Below are 21,564 nucleotides of genomic sequence, written 5' to 3'. Positions count from 1 at the left end.
GCTGAAATGACATCTATTAATAGTAATACTTACCCGTATCCAGGAAGCAGAAAGTGTCAGGGACCCACCCACATCCTCCCAGAACTCAGAGTTCCAGTACCTGCCCATGCATAGCACCCTCCAGCAAGTCCCTGTATGTGATTCTGCCTCAGGGTTTTCTCTCAGGCTGGCCAAGGAGCAGACAGGAAAGTCTAGGGAATTACTACCCCAGGAGCAGTCCTCAGCCAGCCACAGGTGGAGGTGAAATATAAATGGCTCAACTCCCCTCATTCTCCAGATGGGACAATTGTAGGCATGTTCTATATGGTTTCCAGGGAGCTCGCCAGCAAGAGTGAGCCTCTGTTGCCCAAAGTAGTGACTTCCTTGTAATAGGACTCGGCTCCCTTCCCTTCCCTTTCTCACTTCCCCATACTTCTGCCAGTGCTTCCTGTCCTAGCCTCCTGAATAAAGTACTTGTGCACAAATCTTTGTCTCCAGGTCTGCTTTCAGGGGAATCCAAATCAAGACAATACATCAATTTTTTAAAAATGAATATAATGTCATAGGGGTGATATGAAAGAGATGTAAAGGGAAAGTGACAAGGTAAAGTTCTGTTCTCAAAGTAAATACTCAGACATGGCTACCTACTGCATAGTGTAACACACAATGAATTAAGCAGCACGTATGAAAGGGTTAAACAGTTGCTTTCCTACATGGAATCACCATGAAAAGAACATCTGCAAATGCAGACTCACACAAGTGCAATGCATTGCCAAGTACCCTAAGTGGCGCGGCCACCGATGGCAGGGTTTTCTCAGGACACTAGGCAAAATGCTGAGCAAGCTAAGCACAAACTTCCCTTAATTTTCATGGTGGTTCATTCATATACTGAAAACAAAAGCTCTGTTTGTAATGTACCTTGTTGTTTATAAACAGGCTTTACTTATATGACTGTCAGGCAAAACATTCACATGTTGTGCAGGATAAGGGACAGTTTCTCAGTGTGTGTCTGGTCAGCCCACACATTGTAGCACCTGTGGCTCACAAAATGCTAGTGGTACCCTCCAATTGTTTTCACTGTCCAAAACCATGTTCACAAAAAGCTCCCTACAAGGCAGTAGTATAAAGTACCACGGGTTTATTTATTTTAAAAAGATAATTAATTAATTAGTAATAAACACACAAATAAGTAAAAAAATAAAAGACATAAAACAGCAGAGGAAAGGAAAAAGGCACTGGATTTAGACTTTCCCAATTTAACTCCCACCTCTACTTTTTGTTAGAGGTAAGACCTTAGGCAATTTACTCATGGTCCATCTGGCTCATATTCCACATCTGTAAAGTGGAAGAAACCACACTCTAACTCAAGCTGTTTCAAGGCTAAATGAGTAAAACACAATGTCTAGCACAAAGTGACAGTTCAAAAATATTAGCTATTCTTATTATTATATTGTCTGGCTAAATGACTGATCTCTGTAACCCAAGTCATCTCTCTGATTCATACCACTACGTGGTATGAATTATGCAATATATGACAACATGGGTGGAGGTATATAATTCTAAGTTTTCCAGGCATGGTCTATGAATTTACCATTATTCCATGTTTTCTCACCTCCTCATCTCTGCTGTCCTTTCTTGGTCACTGGTTATTGTCAGTAATAATGACCTGATGAGAATATTGTTATAGATTTTGTACCCTTATGCCCAGTTAGGATGTATTTTAAAAGGGGAGTGTAGGGAAAAAAGAAGAAAGAAAAATATTGATTTAGCCTTGTTCTCCCCTCTTTTGCTAAATCAAAGAAATACAAGGAGCTAGCAGGAGAATCTAAACAACAAATGAGATGATGTATAGGAACACACTGTTGTAAACTATAAAGTGAAGTGCAAATGTAAAAATTCTTGTGTTCTTGTTATTTATTAATAGTATCATTAGTCACAGAGCTGTTAGAATTCCAGCTAGGAAGGACATGGACACCTAGCATTATCTTTTATAAATGAGATAACTGAGAACCAAGACTAGATGCTGCCTAAAAAGAGATGGGGAAAGGTCACACCAATGGCTCTGTTGCAGGGGGTGCTTTGAGGTGAAGTACTGGCTGGGAAATGGTGGTGCCAAGTTAGGCAGGGGCAGAGGTAACAAATTAAAGGGTCATCTTTTCAAGGCTGCAGAAGTCTTCTTGAAGAAGGGACTGCATTGATTGATGTGGCCTGTAATGGAAACTCAGCTAATGAAATAAAACCAGCATTTAAGAATCTCAAGCTGAGAACTCATTGCCATGGCAACCCTCTCAGAAGGGAACTTGTATAAGAAAATAAGGCGCACTTGACTACACCTTAAAATGAAAACCTACACTGCAGTGAAACAATGAAACATAGGATTTGCTTACTGTTGTAATGTTTAGAGGTTAGCACCCACATTGTAAGTCCATTGTCTTTTCCATCGGAAGTTATTTTTTAAAGTTTTTTTTTTTTTTTTAATTGAGATAGAACCTGTGAGAGTGGGGGAGGGGCAGAGAGAGAGGGAGATAAAGAGAATGCCAGGCAGGGTCCACGTGGTCAGTGCAGAGCCCAGTGTGGGGCTTGAACCCATGAACCATGAGATCCTGACCTGAGCTGAAACTAAAAGTCTGATGCAAGTCAGACTGAGGCACCCAGGAGCCCCTGGGAAGTTATTACTTCTGAAGTAATAAGGCACAGATTTTGAAAGGCATGGATTACGTTTCTAAAACTGAAACTGATGGTAGAAGAATTTGCCACTGAGGACATTTAAGGTCACAGTGCAAAAAAAGAGAAAAATAGATGGCAAGAAACTTACAAAAACCCTTATAAATTATTTCTATGATCACTTGAAAACAACAAAGACATTATGATATGTAAGATAATGTCTGTGCTACTATAGTGTCTCTACATATGTCTGTCCATCCAATTGCAATTGGAATCTTTCCTCACTGCCCTCAACACTATACTCACCCCTGAAATTTCACCAAGATATTCAGCAAAATAATATAAATAACTTCCATTTGTATGTTTTAGGTAATATACATCCAAAAGGATATTCTGTATATGTGAAGTACTCTTCCAGTCCCAAAATACCCTTTTAGTTTCCTCAGGACACAGCATTGTCCCAGAAATCAAAATAATTTAGTTGTTTAATTTCACCAGCCTGACTATTCATTTCTCAAGTCACATGTGTTAGAATTCTGTGGTTCTAAGACTTGGATCCATTCTTTGACACTAACCTTTATCTTTCCCAAAGTTTTAGAAAAAATCTGTGTCCTCTTTCACTTTTCTTTCACCTTTTTTTTTCCTATTCCCATTTCTAGTTTAACCTTTTTCTAATTATCCCCTCCATAGTGCCTTATACTTTGCCTATCCAAGAATCAACACTCTGAAGGTTGTGGAGAACGTACACAAAGTGAATTTGCATATATTTGAATTTTGCCCAACAGGAATTCATGGTTGGAGGAAAATAAGTGAATTTTATTTGAAGTAAGTTGGAAGAAATAAGATACATGCAAAAATGAGGTCTAGAGAGCATGAAAGATTATTCAGATTTTTCATTTGAAACTTTAAGACTTGAGGAAGAATCATGATTGAAATTGTAAATTTAAACATTCATCACTATTAACAAAGCTGTGCTAATTAATAATTCACAGAAGAGATGTGCCACTATAAAATGAACCATTAGATTTATTGATTACTTTTATCCTTTTACAACCTAAAGCAAACATGTAGACATACACTGGAAAGAAGCCACCAAGAAGAACGGACAGAGGAGAGAAATATAAGGAAACTTTATCTCTTAAATTAATAAAGGAGTATTATTTTTTTCATGGTGAAAAAATTTTGTCTACAACATGTTCCAAAAACGAAATAACTACCTTACTTCTATATAGTAATGTGTAACTGTAACTTTTCCCCCTTCTCTATTTAAAAATTTCTTTTTTAGCAAAACTGGGAGGTACATGAAATTTATTTGTATCCCGCTGTTTTCTGTTTCTGTGTTTTCTGTTTCTCTCAACCTTCCTCCAGACCCCCTTCCAATTCCCCTCCTCCCTCAGGCTGAGATGCTGAGCACTTTTATCATCCTCTAATTTATGCTGCTAAAGTGAAAAGTAATGTGATAAATTTCTTCATGTTAGGGTATTAGGAAATTAATTATCTACAGATCTCATGAGTATTTGCATTTTAAAGGAAAATTGCAGAGAAAGGACAATGCCTGACCATCATAAATTACTCATTAATTATGGAATTTCAGACATCTGTGGGAAGATATTTAAAAGTGATGAGAGCTAGAGATTGCTCTCAAATCACACAATGGATATGATGATCTGGTCTATTTATTTGTCTGGATGGGCAGGAGATTGAGACAAATTATATATGTGAAGACAATCATTGTACCCTCGGGGTCTTAGAAGATGCTTAAAATGTCTTGGTACTGATAAGTCTTATTAATATTTTTTAAAATAAATAAATGATCACAGTATTTGTTTTACCTCCATTAAAATTTTAAAGAATTCCTTTGGAGAAATTAGAATATGGCAGATATCTCTGACCACTGTACTGTGATCCCAAAGCCTTTGGTTTAACTTTGGCAGAAAAGCAGTGCTTATCAAATATTTCATTTATTCATGGATATTTCTCTGGCCCCCGTGCCACTAGACAGGGCTATGTGAATAGTTCTGGCCAATGAAATGGGAGCAGAAATGGTGTGTGTCATGTCTAAGCTGAAATGGTAAAAAGTTAATGCATGAGTTTGCAAGGTCTCTGTTCTATGGCTGAGCAGGTTGTCAGTTTGAAACACGACAGCTGTGAGATGATGGTATGTCTATAAGCCAGGGTCTCTGAACACAGGCTGCTGAGATTTTGAGGTTATTTGTAGTTGTACCACAACCTAGCTGGTCCAGACCATTATGGCCTTTACCATATTGCTTTACAGCGACTTTGTTACATATCTGCTACCCTACTGTAAATAGATAATCTTCATTCATTTTTGTATCTTTGTTGTAAAATGATGCATCATGGGAGAAACCATAATTATATGAGTATTTTTTAAAAAGTGAAAGATTAGACTATAAATTTAATACAGTTAATTCTGGTGACAAGAGTCATATAATTTAATTCAATTCAATGCATCTACTGAGCAATAGAAGTCTATGGTATGTTCTGTACTTCCAATACAAATATGAGTTGGTAATAGTAACAATATTATTCATGCTTAGAAATAAGATGACACTAATAGTTATAAACAACATTAATACTAATTTTAATTGCCTGAATAAATTTATTATAAGATAATAGAAAATATATATTGGTGTCTGTCCCCAGTTCTTGACACAGAGTTCCTAAAGCTCTTGTAATTTTCTAAGTAATAAGAAGCTTAGAAGCATCTCTTGTTTTAATACTTGTCTTTGACTACATCTCTGACACAGGACTCTGAAAACCCTTGTAAATTCCTAAGTAATAAGAGCACTAAGGGCAACTTTTTTTCTAATGAGGCAATTCTTGTTGGGCTCTTGACTGGGTCCTGGATGGGGGCTGGTCACTAGAAAGACAAAACAATGATTAGAAGCTTGAAATTTTCAGCTTTACCTCTCGTCATCCAAAGAGGAAAGAAGGACTAGAAGTGGAGTTGATGATTGGTCATGACTGTGAGGGAGTCTCACATTAGGACAGGGTTCAGAGAGCTATCAGGCTGGCAAACACAATCATACTAGAAGGGTAAAACACCCCAGTTACACAGGGACAGAAGCTCCTATAGTTGGGGCCCTCCCTGACCTTGCCCTATATACCCGTTCACCTGGATGTTCATCTATATCTTTTATCACATCCTTTAACAAACTGGCAACTGTAAGCAAGTATATCCTTGAGTTCTGTGAGCCTCTCTAGCAATTAACTGAACCCAAGGAGGAGGTCATTGGAACCTTGTATCTATAGCTGGTTGGTTCAGAGACTGAGTTTGCTACTGGCATCTGAAGGGTTTAAGTGTGGAGAAAACTGGGGTTAGGGATCAGACCATTTGGGACTGGGCCCTTAACCTAGGAGATCTGACACTATTGCCAGGTAATTAGTATCAAAATTAAATGTAGGACACCATAAGGTGGCCCAGTGAATTGCTGGGTATGAGTAGAAACCTCCACATATTTGGTAACCAGAAGTGAAGGGATTTGTGTAAAAAGAAAAGAAGACTTACAGGGAATAAACACAAAATCAAGAAGAACAAAATTTGGGGGCGCTTGGGTGGCTCAGTCGGTTAGGCATCCGACTTCAGCCCAGATCATGATCTCATGGTTCGTGAGTCTGAACCCCACATTGGACTCTCTGCTGTCAGCATGGATCCTGTTTCATATCATCTGTCCCCCTTTCTCTCTGCTGCTACCTCACTCATATTCTTTCTCTCTCTCTCTCTCTCTCTCTCTCTGTTCCTCCCCTATTCATGCATGTGCATGCTCTCTCTCTCAAAAATAAACATTTAAATTTTTTTTAAGCCAAAAAAAAAACCAACAACAAAGTTTTTCCCTACACAGGGAGAAAACAATTGAGTTTTTCCTTTGCAAATGTACTAACTGAATACTTGGTAATAATTTATTTCTGTCTTAATAGCATCAAGAAATGACATGATGAATGTTTAGAGGTCTGGCTTTCAGAATAGATGCCAAAGTAAGAATGATCTCAATCTCTTAAATTTGCCAAATCATAAAATGTGAAAATAACTTATACTTAAAGTAATATTACCAAATACTTTGATAGAGAATTACATTTTTCCAGTTGTCTTACATCCATTATCTCAACTGACCCCCATAACAGCCTCTTGAGTTAGATATATCTGAGATAACAGTAATAATTTAGTGATTCTTTGTATGTAGAAATTGAAGTTATGAAACATGTTTTCTCCTGAGGCTACGAAGTGTTGACATGGCTTGCCTATGGTCACACAGGGGTAACTGTAAAGCAAGCACTGGTAAAAGGGTTTTTGAGAAATTTTCTTTGACATGTATTATAAATGAGCTCAAGTTAAGTTTATTTTCTATCTTAATATCCAGGCTTTTTATAGCAATAATCGCTCCCTATCTATTTTAATAAGTCTATAAAGTATAAGCCTACACTATCAAACATATATCCAGTTGCAATAAGTTGCTAAGAATTTTCCATTTTCCCCACATAATGAGGATTTGATGACATTAATATTATGATTTTTTAAGCATTATAATTTTTTAACATTGGCCAAGAACATGACATTCCATATAAAATACAAAGCCTTGTTTCCTCCTTGAAGGAAGGAAGGAAGGAAGGAAGGACAGAAGAAATGAAGGAAAGAAAGAAAGAAAGAAAGAAAGAAAGAAAGAAAGAAAGAAAGAAAGAAGAAAGAAAGAAAAGAAAAGAAAAGAAAAGAAAAGAAAAGAAAAGAAAAGAAAAAAGAAAAGGAAAGAAGCATGGAGGAAAGGTGCGAGGCAGAGAAGAAGGAAAGGAGGTAAAGAAGGAAGGAAGGAAGGAAGGAAGGAAGGAAGGAAGGAAGGAAGGAAGGAAAATGGATTTTTGTGTGTGAATAAGAGACAAGACATTTGATAGAAACTCCATTCAACCATAACATAACATGTGATTAATTTAGCTGACATTTTGCTTCACATTTCGCAAATATTTTCCACCTCCATTTTTGTTTACTAATATTAAAGTGACTTTAGTTTAGCACCACCTGCTAATTTAGCACCAAGTGAGATATAATTAGCCCTCAAAATCATCATCCAAGATATCAAGATAGACCTCATCCAATCCCAGGATGATTAGAGTAGTCTCAGTCCATCTGTAGGTCATCTCATAAATGTCAATTTAACTCAGTCTATAATTCTCCCACTTCTTACCTAATAGTGGCACGTAGTATAACAGCAGCTATGATTGTCTTAAGATAATCATGGTTAGGGATGTTTCTTTTTCCTATTAAAAGGATGGGTGCTGTTTTTACACTATTTATAGTTGTCTAGCATCTTACTTTCTCCTGTCTTTAGAAAAGGGGTCATTAGAGATGCCAGTGAATTCATTAGCCAATTCTCTTCAGGTCTCAAGGTCTATATTTGCCAGGCTAGAAACTTCTCTACATATCCATTTTTCCAAGCATTTCAGCTCCCACCTTTTGAATCAATAAGCCACATTGACAAAATTTTAATGATTCCCTAAACGTGTATGCACACCTGTTTTGAGTTTCCTTATTTTGCTGTAAAGAACAAAATCTACTGGTTCAGTAGTTTGCTTTGCTTCATTCTGTCTGAACTTCAGCTTTCTCCTCTAAGACAGAGTGGTCTTACTTACTGATTTATTTTTAAAGAAAAAAAATAAAAAATGAAAGAGTAAAATAAAATATTCATCTCTGTTAATAATTATGCAAAGGTTTAAAAGCCATAAAATTAGCTTGCAAAAAAAGTTTGGTTATTTTAAGCAAACTCACCTATGTGCACTAAAAAAGACATTTCAAAATGATAATCATGCACGAAAAGTCCAGCCACTATCCCAGGTTATCTAAATGTGTCTCTCAATGCTCCTTTATACAAGTAATAAAGCCTTCAATTTTGTGACCCCCTAAGCAAGGCTGATCCATTCAGCCTGCTAAGAAGTCAATTGTTTAACTATTTTCCTGTCCCAGCATTTCACCAAGGTTATAATCTATGTGAAAAGAATCCCAGGGATTCTGCCCAAATTAATTTACTACTGGGTATTTACACTCTCATTTTTCTCATACTTTTATTTTCCTGGTGTAATTGATATGTAATAAACGTAGGACATGTTGCAAAAGAAAAGCAGGTGAACAAATACTTCCAAATCCAGCTCCAAGAGACTTCCTTTCATCCCAGCCTGCTGGTAAGGAAATAGACTAGACCCACATTTTTTTGAACTCTGTCTAAACGGATAAAGCTTAGAAGCGATGTGGCATAGTTTAAGAAGAGCCAAACAGATTTAAAAAGCAGCAAATTTCAAGTTAAAATGCAAACACACACACACTTTCTTCAAAAGCCAGTGGCACAATGATTGGAAGAAAGTAGATGAGATGGCTCTGGTTGTGTGATCCTACAGTGTTAAATCCTAAACCATCATGGATAATTAAGCAAATATTTAGGGTACACAAAATAGTGACCACATCACTTACTGAGAAACTTAACCTTAGTTTTCCAAATTTTAGAAATGGTTTCCTACTGTCATTTTGGACAATTATAAAGGCTGAAATGAATAAGAAATAAGAAACATAAAATTACTTACAACTGATCGGATGTTATTTTCTTTCACCAGCTTCAGAGATGATTTATAGCAATTTGCAAGGTCTTCCTTGTGGGAACCATTAATATGGCCTCTGGCTATTGGTCCTACAGTGTGGATGACATCTGCACATGCAAAAGGAAGAAGAAATAGCATAAGCAAGGTGTTTTTCACTTTTCACAAATTGGCACTTTATTTATTTTAGGTATTTGTGTTGGAACCTGGAGCAAGTTAAGAAATATTGATAATGCAAATGCTTCTCTGGTAAAAGATTTTATATAGCACAGCCTCTTAAAGTAGACAATTGCCCAGGAAGGTGATCATTGTGAAAGGGCATCCCCTAGCAGTAAATTATGCCATCATTATTGGTCAGATCCAAGTGAGACAGATTATAACACAAGATGTGAATAATTGGCACCCTGGCAAAAGACAAATCCGTGGTGGGAAATAAACTGAGAAATAATTGCCTGCAAAATGAGCATTCTGAATTGACGTGGGAAAAGCCACTGCTACACATCACTTTACTTATAAATAAGACAACAGTTTTAGGCATTGTACACAATAATAAAAAAGGGCAAGTTTCTGAAAATGTGCCAAGATAATTTATAACAATCAGTGATTACCCTAAAAGGAATAACTTCAAAATATTGTTACCAGTTTTAAAGTGCAACCTACCAATCCTCACATAAGTGAGGTATGCTAGGGATAACACTCCCTAGAAATTACCTAGCTTCTAATTTTTACTATATTAAAACTTTCAAAATACAATCTATGCCTTTCAGCCTTTATGTTTAAAACAAAAGATTATATATTTTTTTGTACATCAACCAGTCATTGTATTTTTTAAATATCTACACACGCATAAATTTTTACATTTAGGACCATAATGAAATAGAACTGTTCTGGGTTTTTTAAATTTTTTTAATGTTTATTTATTTTTGAGACAGAGAGACAGAGTGTGAGCAGAGGAGGGTCAGAGAGAGAGGGAGACACAGTGTCTGAAGCAGGCTCCAGGTTCTGAGCTGTCAATACAGAGCTAGATGCGGGGCTCAAACTCATGAACCACAAGATTATGACCTGAGCTGAAGTCAGACGCTTAACTGACTCAGCCACCCAGACACCCCTGAACTGTTCTAGTTTTAAAGTCAATAAGGATCATAAGAAAGAACTAAAATTATAAGCCAAATTATTTGAATGCCTAATAACATCTGCTTTCCAGTCTTATCTGTTAATCTGGATTATTAGCCCATTTCATTGATGTAAGTAACGACGACTAATCACCTCTGATCAGAAAGACAAATTTGGTCTAGTATTATCGAAATCATATAATGAAGTGAAATCATTTACTTTGATCAGTACCACTTAATTTCAACAATAATGACAAGACAAAAACACATTACAAAAGTGAGACTAGTTTTAAATTGCATAGGACATTTCACTAGCGAATAAGTCACTAAGGGTAAAACCTTTGTTGTTTGCCTGCTAAATACTGAATATATTACTTGATGTTTGAGAAAATCCCCCAAATGTTGATTTCAACTTTTAACTCTGAAACAGTATTTAAACCCTTGTCAGATAATATTAAAGATGATATCTTGTGATCAAAATAGGCAGAAACATCACCAGTGAATTCATGCAGATATTCTTTCACAGGCAAACCTGGTTTTAAAGTGAGGACCGCTGCAATATAGGAGAGGACAGAGGGAGATTAGGTTATATTCAGGAAAACAAAACAAAACAAACAAAAAACCTAGCACACAGTGATATCATTTTTTTTGTAATAAGAGTAACAAGTAAGAGTTGTATATGTTGAAGCAATACAAGCTCTGTACCATATGTCATGAATTTTTTAATGAATATTTCACATTAGCTTCCATATTGCAGTAAATGCTAGATGAAGAAGGAAGGTTGTATTTAGCTTTTCTTCACTTTCCCCTTTGTGACTACGTGTTTGTGCCCACCTATGATATTCTACATCCCCTAATGAATCCAAAGGTAGAAAAGCTGTAGAGTAACAACACAGGATTCTACAGAAAACATTTCCCAAAAGTGGGTACCATAAGATGTGAATTTAAAGGTCAGTTAAATTTGGGAATCACTGGGGGAAATTACATCAAAATAGCTACCTTAGTGCAGAACTTTTAAGACCTTTAGTATGCTACAATGGATTGTGAGTCTCCATGAGAGGGATACAAAATGGAATACATTTGACTCTTGAAAACTATGTTTTACAGAGTACCTCAAGGGACAATTTATCTTTGGGAAATGTTGTGCTGGGGCAACTCTGGCACCCTCACTGCCATTGTTGAGGGACAAGTCTGTGTTTTTTGGTTCCCCTCCTTCCCCATTGCCTTTGTACATCAGACACTTAATACATAAAGGAGCGATTGAATATGACCTTGGTTTCCTTATTTTATGGATGGAGAGGGTCAATAATAAGTGCCTCGTATCTGGGATCATAAAGATGTGTCTACTTGAGCCAAGTAAAAACAGGGCTTAGAGGCATTAATGGGAAGGGGAAAGAGAGAGAGAGAGAGAGAGAGAGAGAGAGATCATAAAAGGAGGAAATAGTGACATTTTAAAGAATCATTTTTCTTTGCTTTTTACTTTAGACATCATTGTCCACATAACAAATGGAATTTATGAAAAAATTATTTATTCCATTTTTATAGTTTTCTATTTAATTTAAAAGTCTGAAGACAAGCAGCCAATCAATGAGCTTCCTCCTCAACATGAAAATATTGATCTCTGTATTTTATGCTCTATATTAAACTTACAACATCCAAGATCAAGTGTTATTATCGACCAACACGATGACCTCTCAGATCCACAAAGCTGGAGGCAAATCAAAGTGAAGCTCAAAAATAAATTTCCTTCATTATTTTAATTGTTCATAGCACTTAGGAGTGACTCTTCTACACTGACAAGTTCCTCTTTTCCTGTTATAAAACTCGGTCAGGAGGTCATCTTTCCAATTCCAGCTCCAGCCCTGACTTGCCAAGTGCCCCAGATGAAGCCATCTTTTCACTGGTCCCTGCCTTGGGTTCCTTATCCATAAAACAAATAAGCTGCTCAGATGATCTCTGTGGTTTCTGCTGTGATGTGGACATCATTAATAATAGACTTTGTAATGGAGCCAGGTGGAGTACAGAATGATAGCTGGGCAGTCACAAGAAACCTTAAGCAGCTTGCAAGCTTTGTGAGTATTAAGGATCCTGTTTACATATAAAAAATATTATAGACTACCCTTTCACGACAGTAGTTTCAAAATCCATTGATTGCAAATAAGTTAGAGACAAACAGCTATTATGTCAATGATGCTTTGCATTAATTTACATTTTATTAAACACAATAGCATCTTGATAGTGGACACATATATGTGAGATATATGAATTCAATCCATAGACAATGCTTTCACTGGTACATGAATATGTGGATCCCTTGGTATAAATAAGATCATGTAAACAGAAATGTTTAATTTGACTTCTGATGCATGCAGGGGCTCAATCACTACCACCACCACCACCAACAACAACCACCAGCATCCAAGACATCTTGAACACACAGGCAGGAATGACAGTCGTCATCTCTGCTCTGATGTGGCAAGCATACTACACATTAAGTCCTAAGATCCAATTATAAGTCAGAAGCGCCAGATCTGTCACTAATCAGCTGCATAACCTCAGACAAGTCACTCTTTGTGTTTCCCTCTCCAAAGCTAAAAGAAGGAGTTGAATAAGACGGCCTCTAAGATTCTTTGCTGCTCTCAAATGCAATTCCTCTTCTCTTTGCCTATTAAGAATTGATCTATAGATTCTAAGTAGTTTAATTCATTCTTATACAAATAAATGAGCACCAGTCATGGTTCAAGTTTCTCAAACATGCTTATACAACTAAAGTACAAATTGGTCCCATCCCCAGAGACAGTGTTTTAAACATTCCTATCAAAATTATAAATGTAGATTCATTTTGATCCAATAGTTCTATTTCTAGGAAGGTATTGTATATAATATGCTTACTCATATGCAAAATGGCATTTATACAGGTCATTTACTGCAACACTGTATATAATAGCCAAACATTGGAAACAACCTAAATATCCATCAACAGAGACTAGTAAAATAATTGTACTTTATACAATGAAATATTATGCTTCTGTGAAAAGAGCAACAAAGGTATTTGTATGTGGATATTAACAGGTATCCAAGATGTATTACTAAGTTAAAAAATATGCAAAAAAAGTATAATTAGTATGCTACCATTAGTGTAAAAATACCCCACAGGTGAAGGAAAGAATACATGTTTCTTTTAGCTATACCTGCATAAAATATCTCTGGAAGCATTAACAAGCAATTAATAACAGTGGTTTTCTACCAGGCTAGTGATAAAAACTGCAAAGATGGAGGCAAATATGAGGAGAGTTTTAATGTTTACTTGTTAGATATATGTTTTACATTCAAATTATATGGATACATTACATATTTAATAATTACATAGGGCATTAAAACAAAGGGTAGATGGTTTATTAAACCATGTTCCTGGATCCCATCTACCATATCACTATAACATACAAGGACTGTTACTGTGCTTTATAAAGATGATCTTATATCACTACAAATATGAATGTGCTCTTAAATTAAAAAGATACAACTCCAAGGGATTTAACATCTTTATTATTTTGCTCTCTCAATAATCTCTTTATATAAAGCAATTATTTTCAGATAAAAGTAGGGTTTAAATGATGGACCAAAGGGGATTTTTCTCCTATATGTCTAGTATCTATCTTTAAAGTTTCACTACAGTTTTAATACACAAAGTGAATTCCAGATACTTTACAGTGAAAATGTAGTACAGGGATATACATCTTAGATATCTCAGTAACCAAATAATTTTAAATAAATAGCCAAGAATTTTTAGAAATGAAAAGGACAATATAGAAAATTTAATCATTTTACCTTGTTCAGGGAACCAGAGTGGCAGAATAATACACATCAATGTGGGGAGATACAATATCACAATGACAATCTGATTATAAATAAAGTTTCCCTAAGGTGACTACTTATTTGAGGAAATGGCATACATCTGTAAATATAAAAGTTGACATTTTTACCATGGATCCCATTACTTTAACTTCATAGTTTGGTTAACTATTACATAAAAACAAAACAAACCAAAACCAAACCAAACCAAAACAACAACAAAAACCCAAAAACAAACAAATACGAACTACCCCAAAACATGGTGGCTTAAGACAGTTAACAGCCATTTTATCATTTCTTTTGATTTCTCTGGGTGCGAAATTCTGAAGGGCCCAGCTAAGGCAGCTGGTTTAGGGTCTCTCACAGGGTTGCTGTCAGCCCATGGGTGGCAGTGGAACACTGGGGGCTATGGAAGCTAAGAGCTGGACTAGCATCTCTCCTTCTTCATGTAGTCTCGAGGAGTCTCCATATGGGCTAGTCTGGGGTGCCTCACAACAAGGCAGCCTCAGAGTAGATGGACTGCTCACATGACAGCTCATCATTCCAAAAGCAAGTGTACCAGTGGTGGAAGTTACGTCGCCCTTCTTCACCCAACCTTGGGAGTCACACAGAATCACTACTACTATCCCTATTGGTTGCAAGCATCACACAATTCCACCCATTTCAAGTGGAGACACAGATGGTAGGAATAACAAAGAATTTATGAGCATATTTTAAAATGGCCACATCACAGGACTTCCCCAGACACTTGGACTTTATTTTGGTTAGCATGTTTTTAAAAAGTCTTATGGTAGATATATTAGAAACTATAGAAAAGGCCGATATAATTAAATCTATTTCCATGCAGCTATTATAGAAAAGAGTAGGGATTCTTCAAAAAATTAAAACTAGAACTACCATATGACCCAGCAATTCCACTACTGAATATTTATTTGAAGGAGATGAAAACATAAACTGAAAAATACAACTGCACCTCATGTTCATTGCAGCATTTTTGATCTAAGTGTCCAAAATGGATGAATGGATAAAGAAAATGTGGTGTGTGTGTGTGTGTGTGTGTGTATGTGTATATATATATATATATGATATTATTAAGCCATAAAAAAGAAAAAAAGAATCCTGCCATTTTCAACAACATGGATGATCCTTGAGAACCTTATGATAAGTGAAATAGGTCAGACGGAGAAAGGAAAACGTCATGTAATTTCACTTTTTTAAATAAATGTTTATTTATTTTTGAGAGTACAAGAGGGGGGAGGGGCAAGAAGAGGGGGACAGAAGATCTGAAGCAGGCTCTGCACTGACAGCAGCGAGCCTGATGTGGGGCTCAAACTCAGGAACTGAGAGATCATGACCTAAGCAGAAGTCAGATGCTCAACCAACTGAGCCACCCAGGTGCCCCTGTAATTTCACTTTTATGTAGAATCTATAAACAGTACAACAATAACAAACCCAAGCTCATAGAAACAAAAAACATATCAGTGGTTGCCAGAGGTAGAGGTTTGGGGCATGGGTGGAGTGGCAAAATTGGGTGAACGGGGTCAAAAGGTACAAACTTACAGCTGTTAAATAAACAAGTCCTGGGGATGTAATGTACAGCATTGTGACTACCGTTTATAATACTATACTGCATGTATTAAAGTAGCTAAGAAAGTAAATCTTAAAAGTTCTCATCATAAAAAAAAAAATTCTATTCTAGTATCTTCTCAGACCTATTCTCTTAAAAAGTCAGCTGCTTATTTAATAAAAGTCAAAGCTAGAGAAAGATTGGGATATGAGATTGATACGTTTATTAGTTGTAAATATAATCTAATTTGGAGATCACAGTGTAACTATAGCTCCTATGTAGAACTTCCTGGCCCCACACTAGTTTAGTTACTTCTTCTGTGCTAAAGTCTGGCAGGAAGTTGTGAGCAAAGGAAAGGGAAGGAATGGCTGCTATAGAATCAGCATCATATCTCCCTGTGAGCGATAAAGGTATGCGATTTTGATTTCCCTGAAATGCCCAGCTTCTCATTCAAGAAAGGATATGCAGCCTTCATGCCTTTGAAGTCCTTTCTTACACAAGGGAGGAAAGCCTAGAAAACAGCAATGCAATTTGTACATTTAATCAATGTTTCAAATGCAAGCCCTTGAAGAGGTATGGAAAATGAGATGGCAAGCCCTTTTGTGCTTTATCAGACTACAGTGTGGCAAGACAAATGAAAGCTGTTTTTCCTCATCTATTTCAAAAATCAATCAGCCTATAAATCACCTCTTTTGTTTTGAAGCTATAACCACCACCTTGCATTCCCCCACCTAATTTTGTCCTGGGAAATTAGTCTGAACTATATAGAAGAGGGGACTAGGAGAGGTTTTCTTTGACGGGGGTGCAGGGGACAGCACACTTTCATTTCCAAAAGTGTAAATTGAAAAATGTGTGATTGGAATGCCAAATAAGTATTGAAAGCAGTAGAATTATTTACAAAGGTTCAATCAGATTTATCCTTGGCAAAAAGGAAAAAAAAAAAAGAAAAGAAAAAGAAAAAAAATCAGCAAAGATATTCTGTGAAAAAATATTAGCATAATGAATTTTAAAACAAATGAGAGAGCACATATAGTTTGCTCTCATCCTTTCCCATTTGAGAAGCGACTGTGCTACATTCAAACTGTTAATGAACAGTCAGACCAGTGTAGAATCAATTACATGTTGCTTTCATTCACTCCACTCTTGTATTCATAAGCATAATCGGTCCATCTAACAGACTGCATAATGATGCTGTGCCCTGTCAATCATATTCAAATTGCATGAATTTTAAGGAGAAAACCAATGCACAGAATTAAATTGATTTTCTTTTCTAAAGATACAACCACATATCCAAGCACTAAAGGTACTATTTGTAAATCTTATTGGCCAATTTATATGATAAGCACCACCACTCTATGACCTGGAACAGCACACTTGAAGTTCTGTAAATGGGAAATTGAATTACCACCTGATAGCCTTATGAAGTAAATGCTGCCTTTCCTCTCCATATAGGTCAATGTTTTCATATACACATTTTCAAAACTTGTTTTTGTTATATTTCAAGAAACAATCAATTGTCCATAAGATGTTCCTTTTCAATCTGCAACGGACATCAGTTAGAATGTACTCAACTATCCCCCTGCAGGTTTCTAAGTTTGGGTTATTCTCTCATACACTTCTTCAGCTGCATGATGGATTTCTTTCTGTGCCCAGAAGGACTATAGTCATCCAGCTGTTTGCATGAGTTTGGGACAAACTACCACTTGCAGTGTTATTTTCTAGTCCCTTTTCCTTTGAGTCTGTGAGTTAACTATTTCTTTTCACTGTTTTTAGTTAGAAAGAGTTTTGGTTTACCTCTCCTAGCCTCCTTGGAACTATATGGTTCCCTCAATAAGATGTCTGTGATGGAGCACCTGGGTGGTTCCGTCTGTTAAGCATCCAACTTCAGCTCAGGTCATGATCTTGCAGCCTGTGAGTTTTGAGTCCTGTGTTGGGCTCTATGCTGACAGCTCAGAGCCTAGAGCCTGCTTTGGATTCTGTGTCTCCCTCTCTCTCTGCTTCTCCCCCATTCGCTCTCTCTCTCTCTCTCTCAAAAATAAATAAACATTAATTTTTTTAAAACAAATAAGATGTCTGTGTCTAAGATTAAATACACAGTAGCTAAAAAACGTTTGTATTTTGCAGCTGATAAAAGCATACAGAATGCACTGCCAAAGATTAATGAATACACCCAGGTCAACTTGAAGTTTGCTCCTATTTTTACATGTAAATGTGATGATGTTGCCACGTTTTGGACATCATGTGCTGACAGTATGTTTCATGCTTCATTGACTTTAAAGTTGTGAGGTTTTAAGCTTAAATTGTGGGGCTTAAATTATCAAATGTTATTTGAGCAATTTCCACTAAAATATTATCCTATATGTTAATAAATAAATAAACAAATAAATGAAGGAAGGAAGGAAGGAAGGAAGAGGCAAAGCTCATCTTTAATAGTTTATTGGCTCTCCCTCTTCTGCCAAAAATCTATTTATGGTTGATCTTGCTGATGAGGCTGTCTCCTGTTTCAACTGGATCCCTATACATAAGGGTCCATTTTCAATAAGGGATTGAAATTTGTGTAAAAGGGATATCCTGTGGTCAGCCATTTATAGAATCTTTGAGATTCCACAGGGTATTGGGGGCATCTGCATTACAATAGTGTTATTTCCAACAGAGAGGCGTCTCATAAAGGCTGTGGGAAGCTGAATTATCTGCAAAAGTCTAACATTTCACATCATGTTAGAATGAACCAAAAAAGAACACATCTTAGAAGGAAGTGAGTCAAATACATGGCATTTCTAATGCTTCAGTAGCAGGGGTGAGAGGAGGTGGAGGTCCAGATAGACAATATGACTTTTTTCAAGGAAGATAATAATGTCTTTATTCTGGTTCAAGGGATGGACAATTTGCAGCCTTTTCAGAGAGAGAGAGAGATGCAAAACCAGCACTTTTTTTTAAGATGCGAGGGGAAAGTAGGGTTTAAGAATCCTACATAATGGGTAAAAATAAGTGAATGTTAGTCATCCCCCCTCCACCCCTCATCCCCCACTATAGGGTAATTCTACTAATGCAAAATCTAGGCTAGGAGGAAAGTGTGTGGTGGGGTCAACATCAGGACACACAAGTGATGCTATGGTTGCATGTGCTTGCTTGTCATCAGCCTTCCTTTATAGCTCCCTTACCAACATGAGTCTGGACAAGACAAATTCTTCTACAATCATGCACTCAGTCATTAATGTTGTCCTTTATTCGATAAATAAATATTCACTGAGAATCCACTGTGTGCCACATACATAGGGCAATTGCTCCATTCACTCTTACAAAACAGGTCTTGTGCTTTTCTGACTCCAGAACTTTCTGGTGTCAAGAGAGCCCCTGCATCTTTGCCTTTCAAAATCCTTTCCAGTCCATGAAACCCAAAGAGAATTTATTTTCACTAAAGATCTGATCCATGGACACTACTGCATGAACTAATTTTCAACTTACTTCTTCTTTCATTGTCTCCAATATCACTTATGTTTGACCATATACATGATTTTTAACATCAACATTTCTGTACACACAACTAATAATATTCCATCAGTCAGAGCTCTCTAATAATATGATATTCTTCCTGAGGAGACAGGGCATTTCCTGTCAGGGGAGGCAATCAAATATGATTATATGTGCTCCAAGATTCTTTCTAATTCTGCAATGCTATGATTCTGTATTTCCTGTCTTCATGTAGAGACTCCACTGCAGGGAACATGACAAATCTATGTCTGAGTTTCCCACAAAGCCAAGAACTCTATGGGAACAGTTGCTTAATGAATAATTAGTGAATTTGTGGGTGATTAAATAAAAGTTGGCCTGATACAATTGATGTAATCAGAGATGATATACTGGATTAGAGAAAACAATGAGGTAGAATGGCCAGTCTAGACAGAGCAAACAATGGAATGTAGTTATACTGGTTCATATCATTCAACATACATTTTTATGGAACTGAGAATTTGTTTCTTCACAGAAAGACTCAGCATAGTCTGATCAAAAGTTTCCTAATAAGTTCACAACAGCTGATAAAAAAGATTCTTAACACCATTACACTCCAACAAAAGCTATGAGATTTTTTTCCAAAGACTTTCTGTAGGGGGAAAAAAAGTGTGGTGACTCCTTTGCCTTTTTTTGCAAGAGATAACTAAATAAATGCATTTTTTAAATGTGTCATTTCCCTCATCTGCATACTGCTAATTTTGGAATAAATTTGCTTTGTTCTAGAGACTGGTTTTAGCTCTCAAATCACAAAATGGAAAATGATAGATTCTCTACATATTTTCTCAAAAATTATAAATCACTGTTCATATTTCTTTCAAAAGTGACATCTGGGTATAATGAACCTACCTCTCCATCAAAATAAACCAGGCTTAGTATCTCTCTGAGGCCAGTGCATTCAGAAAACAGCTCCAGACTATATGTGTACTGTACATTTACACTCTCATTTTGGTTCTGTTTTCATGGTATACACACCCACACCAGGCTCTACACTTAATTTTGTAAAGGAACACTTGTATTTAGAAAAAAAAATGAGAAGGACAGAATTCATTTAACATAGATTCTAAAAGAAAGAATATGTAGAAATTTCTATATGTGAGGCTACATTTTTCATGAGTTCATTTATACAAATTCAACAATATGAACCAAGGTTAAGAGAGGGTAAGAATGACAAAGATTTAAATAATAAGGATAATTTCACTGGGCATTTCCACAATGAGTGCTTTAGCATGAGCACAATAGGCTGGCTTATATTGCCCTGATTCCAGATCAGTCTACATTCCCACCTGCCTCTCAGTGATGGTTGGCTCATTGTGCAATAGGAGTTGTTTTCAAACTTCTTGATTTTAAGACCTCTTTACATTCTTAATAATAACTAAAGACCCAAAAGAGCTTTTGTTTCAGTGGATATATCTATCACACAAAAAAACAAAAGCTCGTACATCTTAACTATCAGGAAAATGACGTTATCACATGTCATGTAGCCTCTGGAAAGCTGTACTTCATACTCAAGACAGAAAGAGGATAAGAAATGTAAATAACTTTTGAGTATAATATGGACATCGTATTGACCTTACAAACCTCCTGAAAGAGGGGTCCGTGGACTACACTTTGAGAACTGCTACAGTGGAGTTTCTTGTTGGGCAAGAATTAAGTAATTAAGTTTCTCAGGATCCACATGTGAGAAACTTAACAGAAGACAATGGGGGAGGGGAAGGAGAAAAAAAAAAGTTAGAGAGGGAGGGAGCCAAACCATAAGAGACTCTTAAAAACTGAGAAGAAACTGAGGGTTGATGGGGGATGGGAGGGGAGGGGTGGGTGGGTAATGGGTATTAAGGAGGGCACCTGTTGGGATGAGCACTGAGTGTTGTATAGAAACCAATTTGACAGTAAATTTCATATTAAAAAAAAGAATTAAGTAATTAAGTGTAACTGTCCTTTCCTAATGCAAAAAGGACATCTCCAACTACTTGCCTGGTCCTCACATTTGAAGAAACAGTGATCTCTCTCAAATGTATAGGGAAAACCAGATGTATAGGACTTGTTAAGAAATGGTATTTCTCTGCTTCAACTTTTCTGTGAGTTATAGAATTTTTAAAAGAGCAATCTTACCCAAATGCAATTTTTGTCTTTTGCTCAATCTTTACAATCTATAGTAATATCTCTTTCCTCTTCCATGAGATGGTGATCAGATCACTTCTATTCACTAACTTCTCAAGAATGGAAGTACTTCTAAAATAAGCAGCTTTCAAAGACTCAAGAAAGTTTAAGATGACTGCTATCAGA

General features: G+C 36.5%; 1 protein-coding gene across 1 annotated transcript in view; it reads right to left on the bottom strand.

Annotated features, from left to right (window-relative positions):
* MACROD2 (mono-ADP ribosylhydrolase 2) overlaps window positions 1-21,564 on the bottom strand; it is a 2,023,701-nt gene that overhangs the window by 747,529 nt on the left and 1,254,608 nt on the right. The window contains exon 6 of the mRNA XM_042931649.1: window positions 9,226-9,347. Within this exon, the coding sequence (XP_042787583.1) occupies window positions 9,226-9,347 (122 nt within the window). The remainder of the gene's footprint in view (window positions 1-9,225; window positions 9,348-21,564) is intronic.

The sequence above is a fragment of the Panthera leo genome, chromosome A3 (genome assembly GCF_018350215.1).
Source record: "Panthera leo isolate Ple1 chromosome A3, P.leo_Ple1_pat1.1, whole genome shotgun sequence".
Lineage (NCBI taxonomy): Eukaryota > Metazoa > Chordata > Mammalia > Carnivora > Felidae > Panthera > Panthera leo.
Note: the sequence above shows the minus strand (reverse complement) of the source record. Positions and strands in the feature narration are given on the sequence as shown.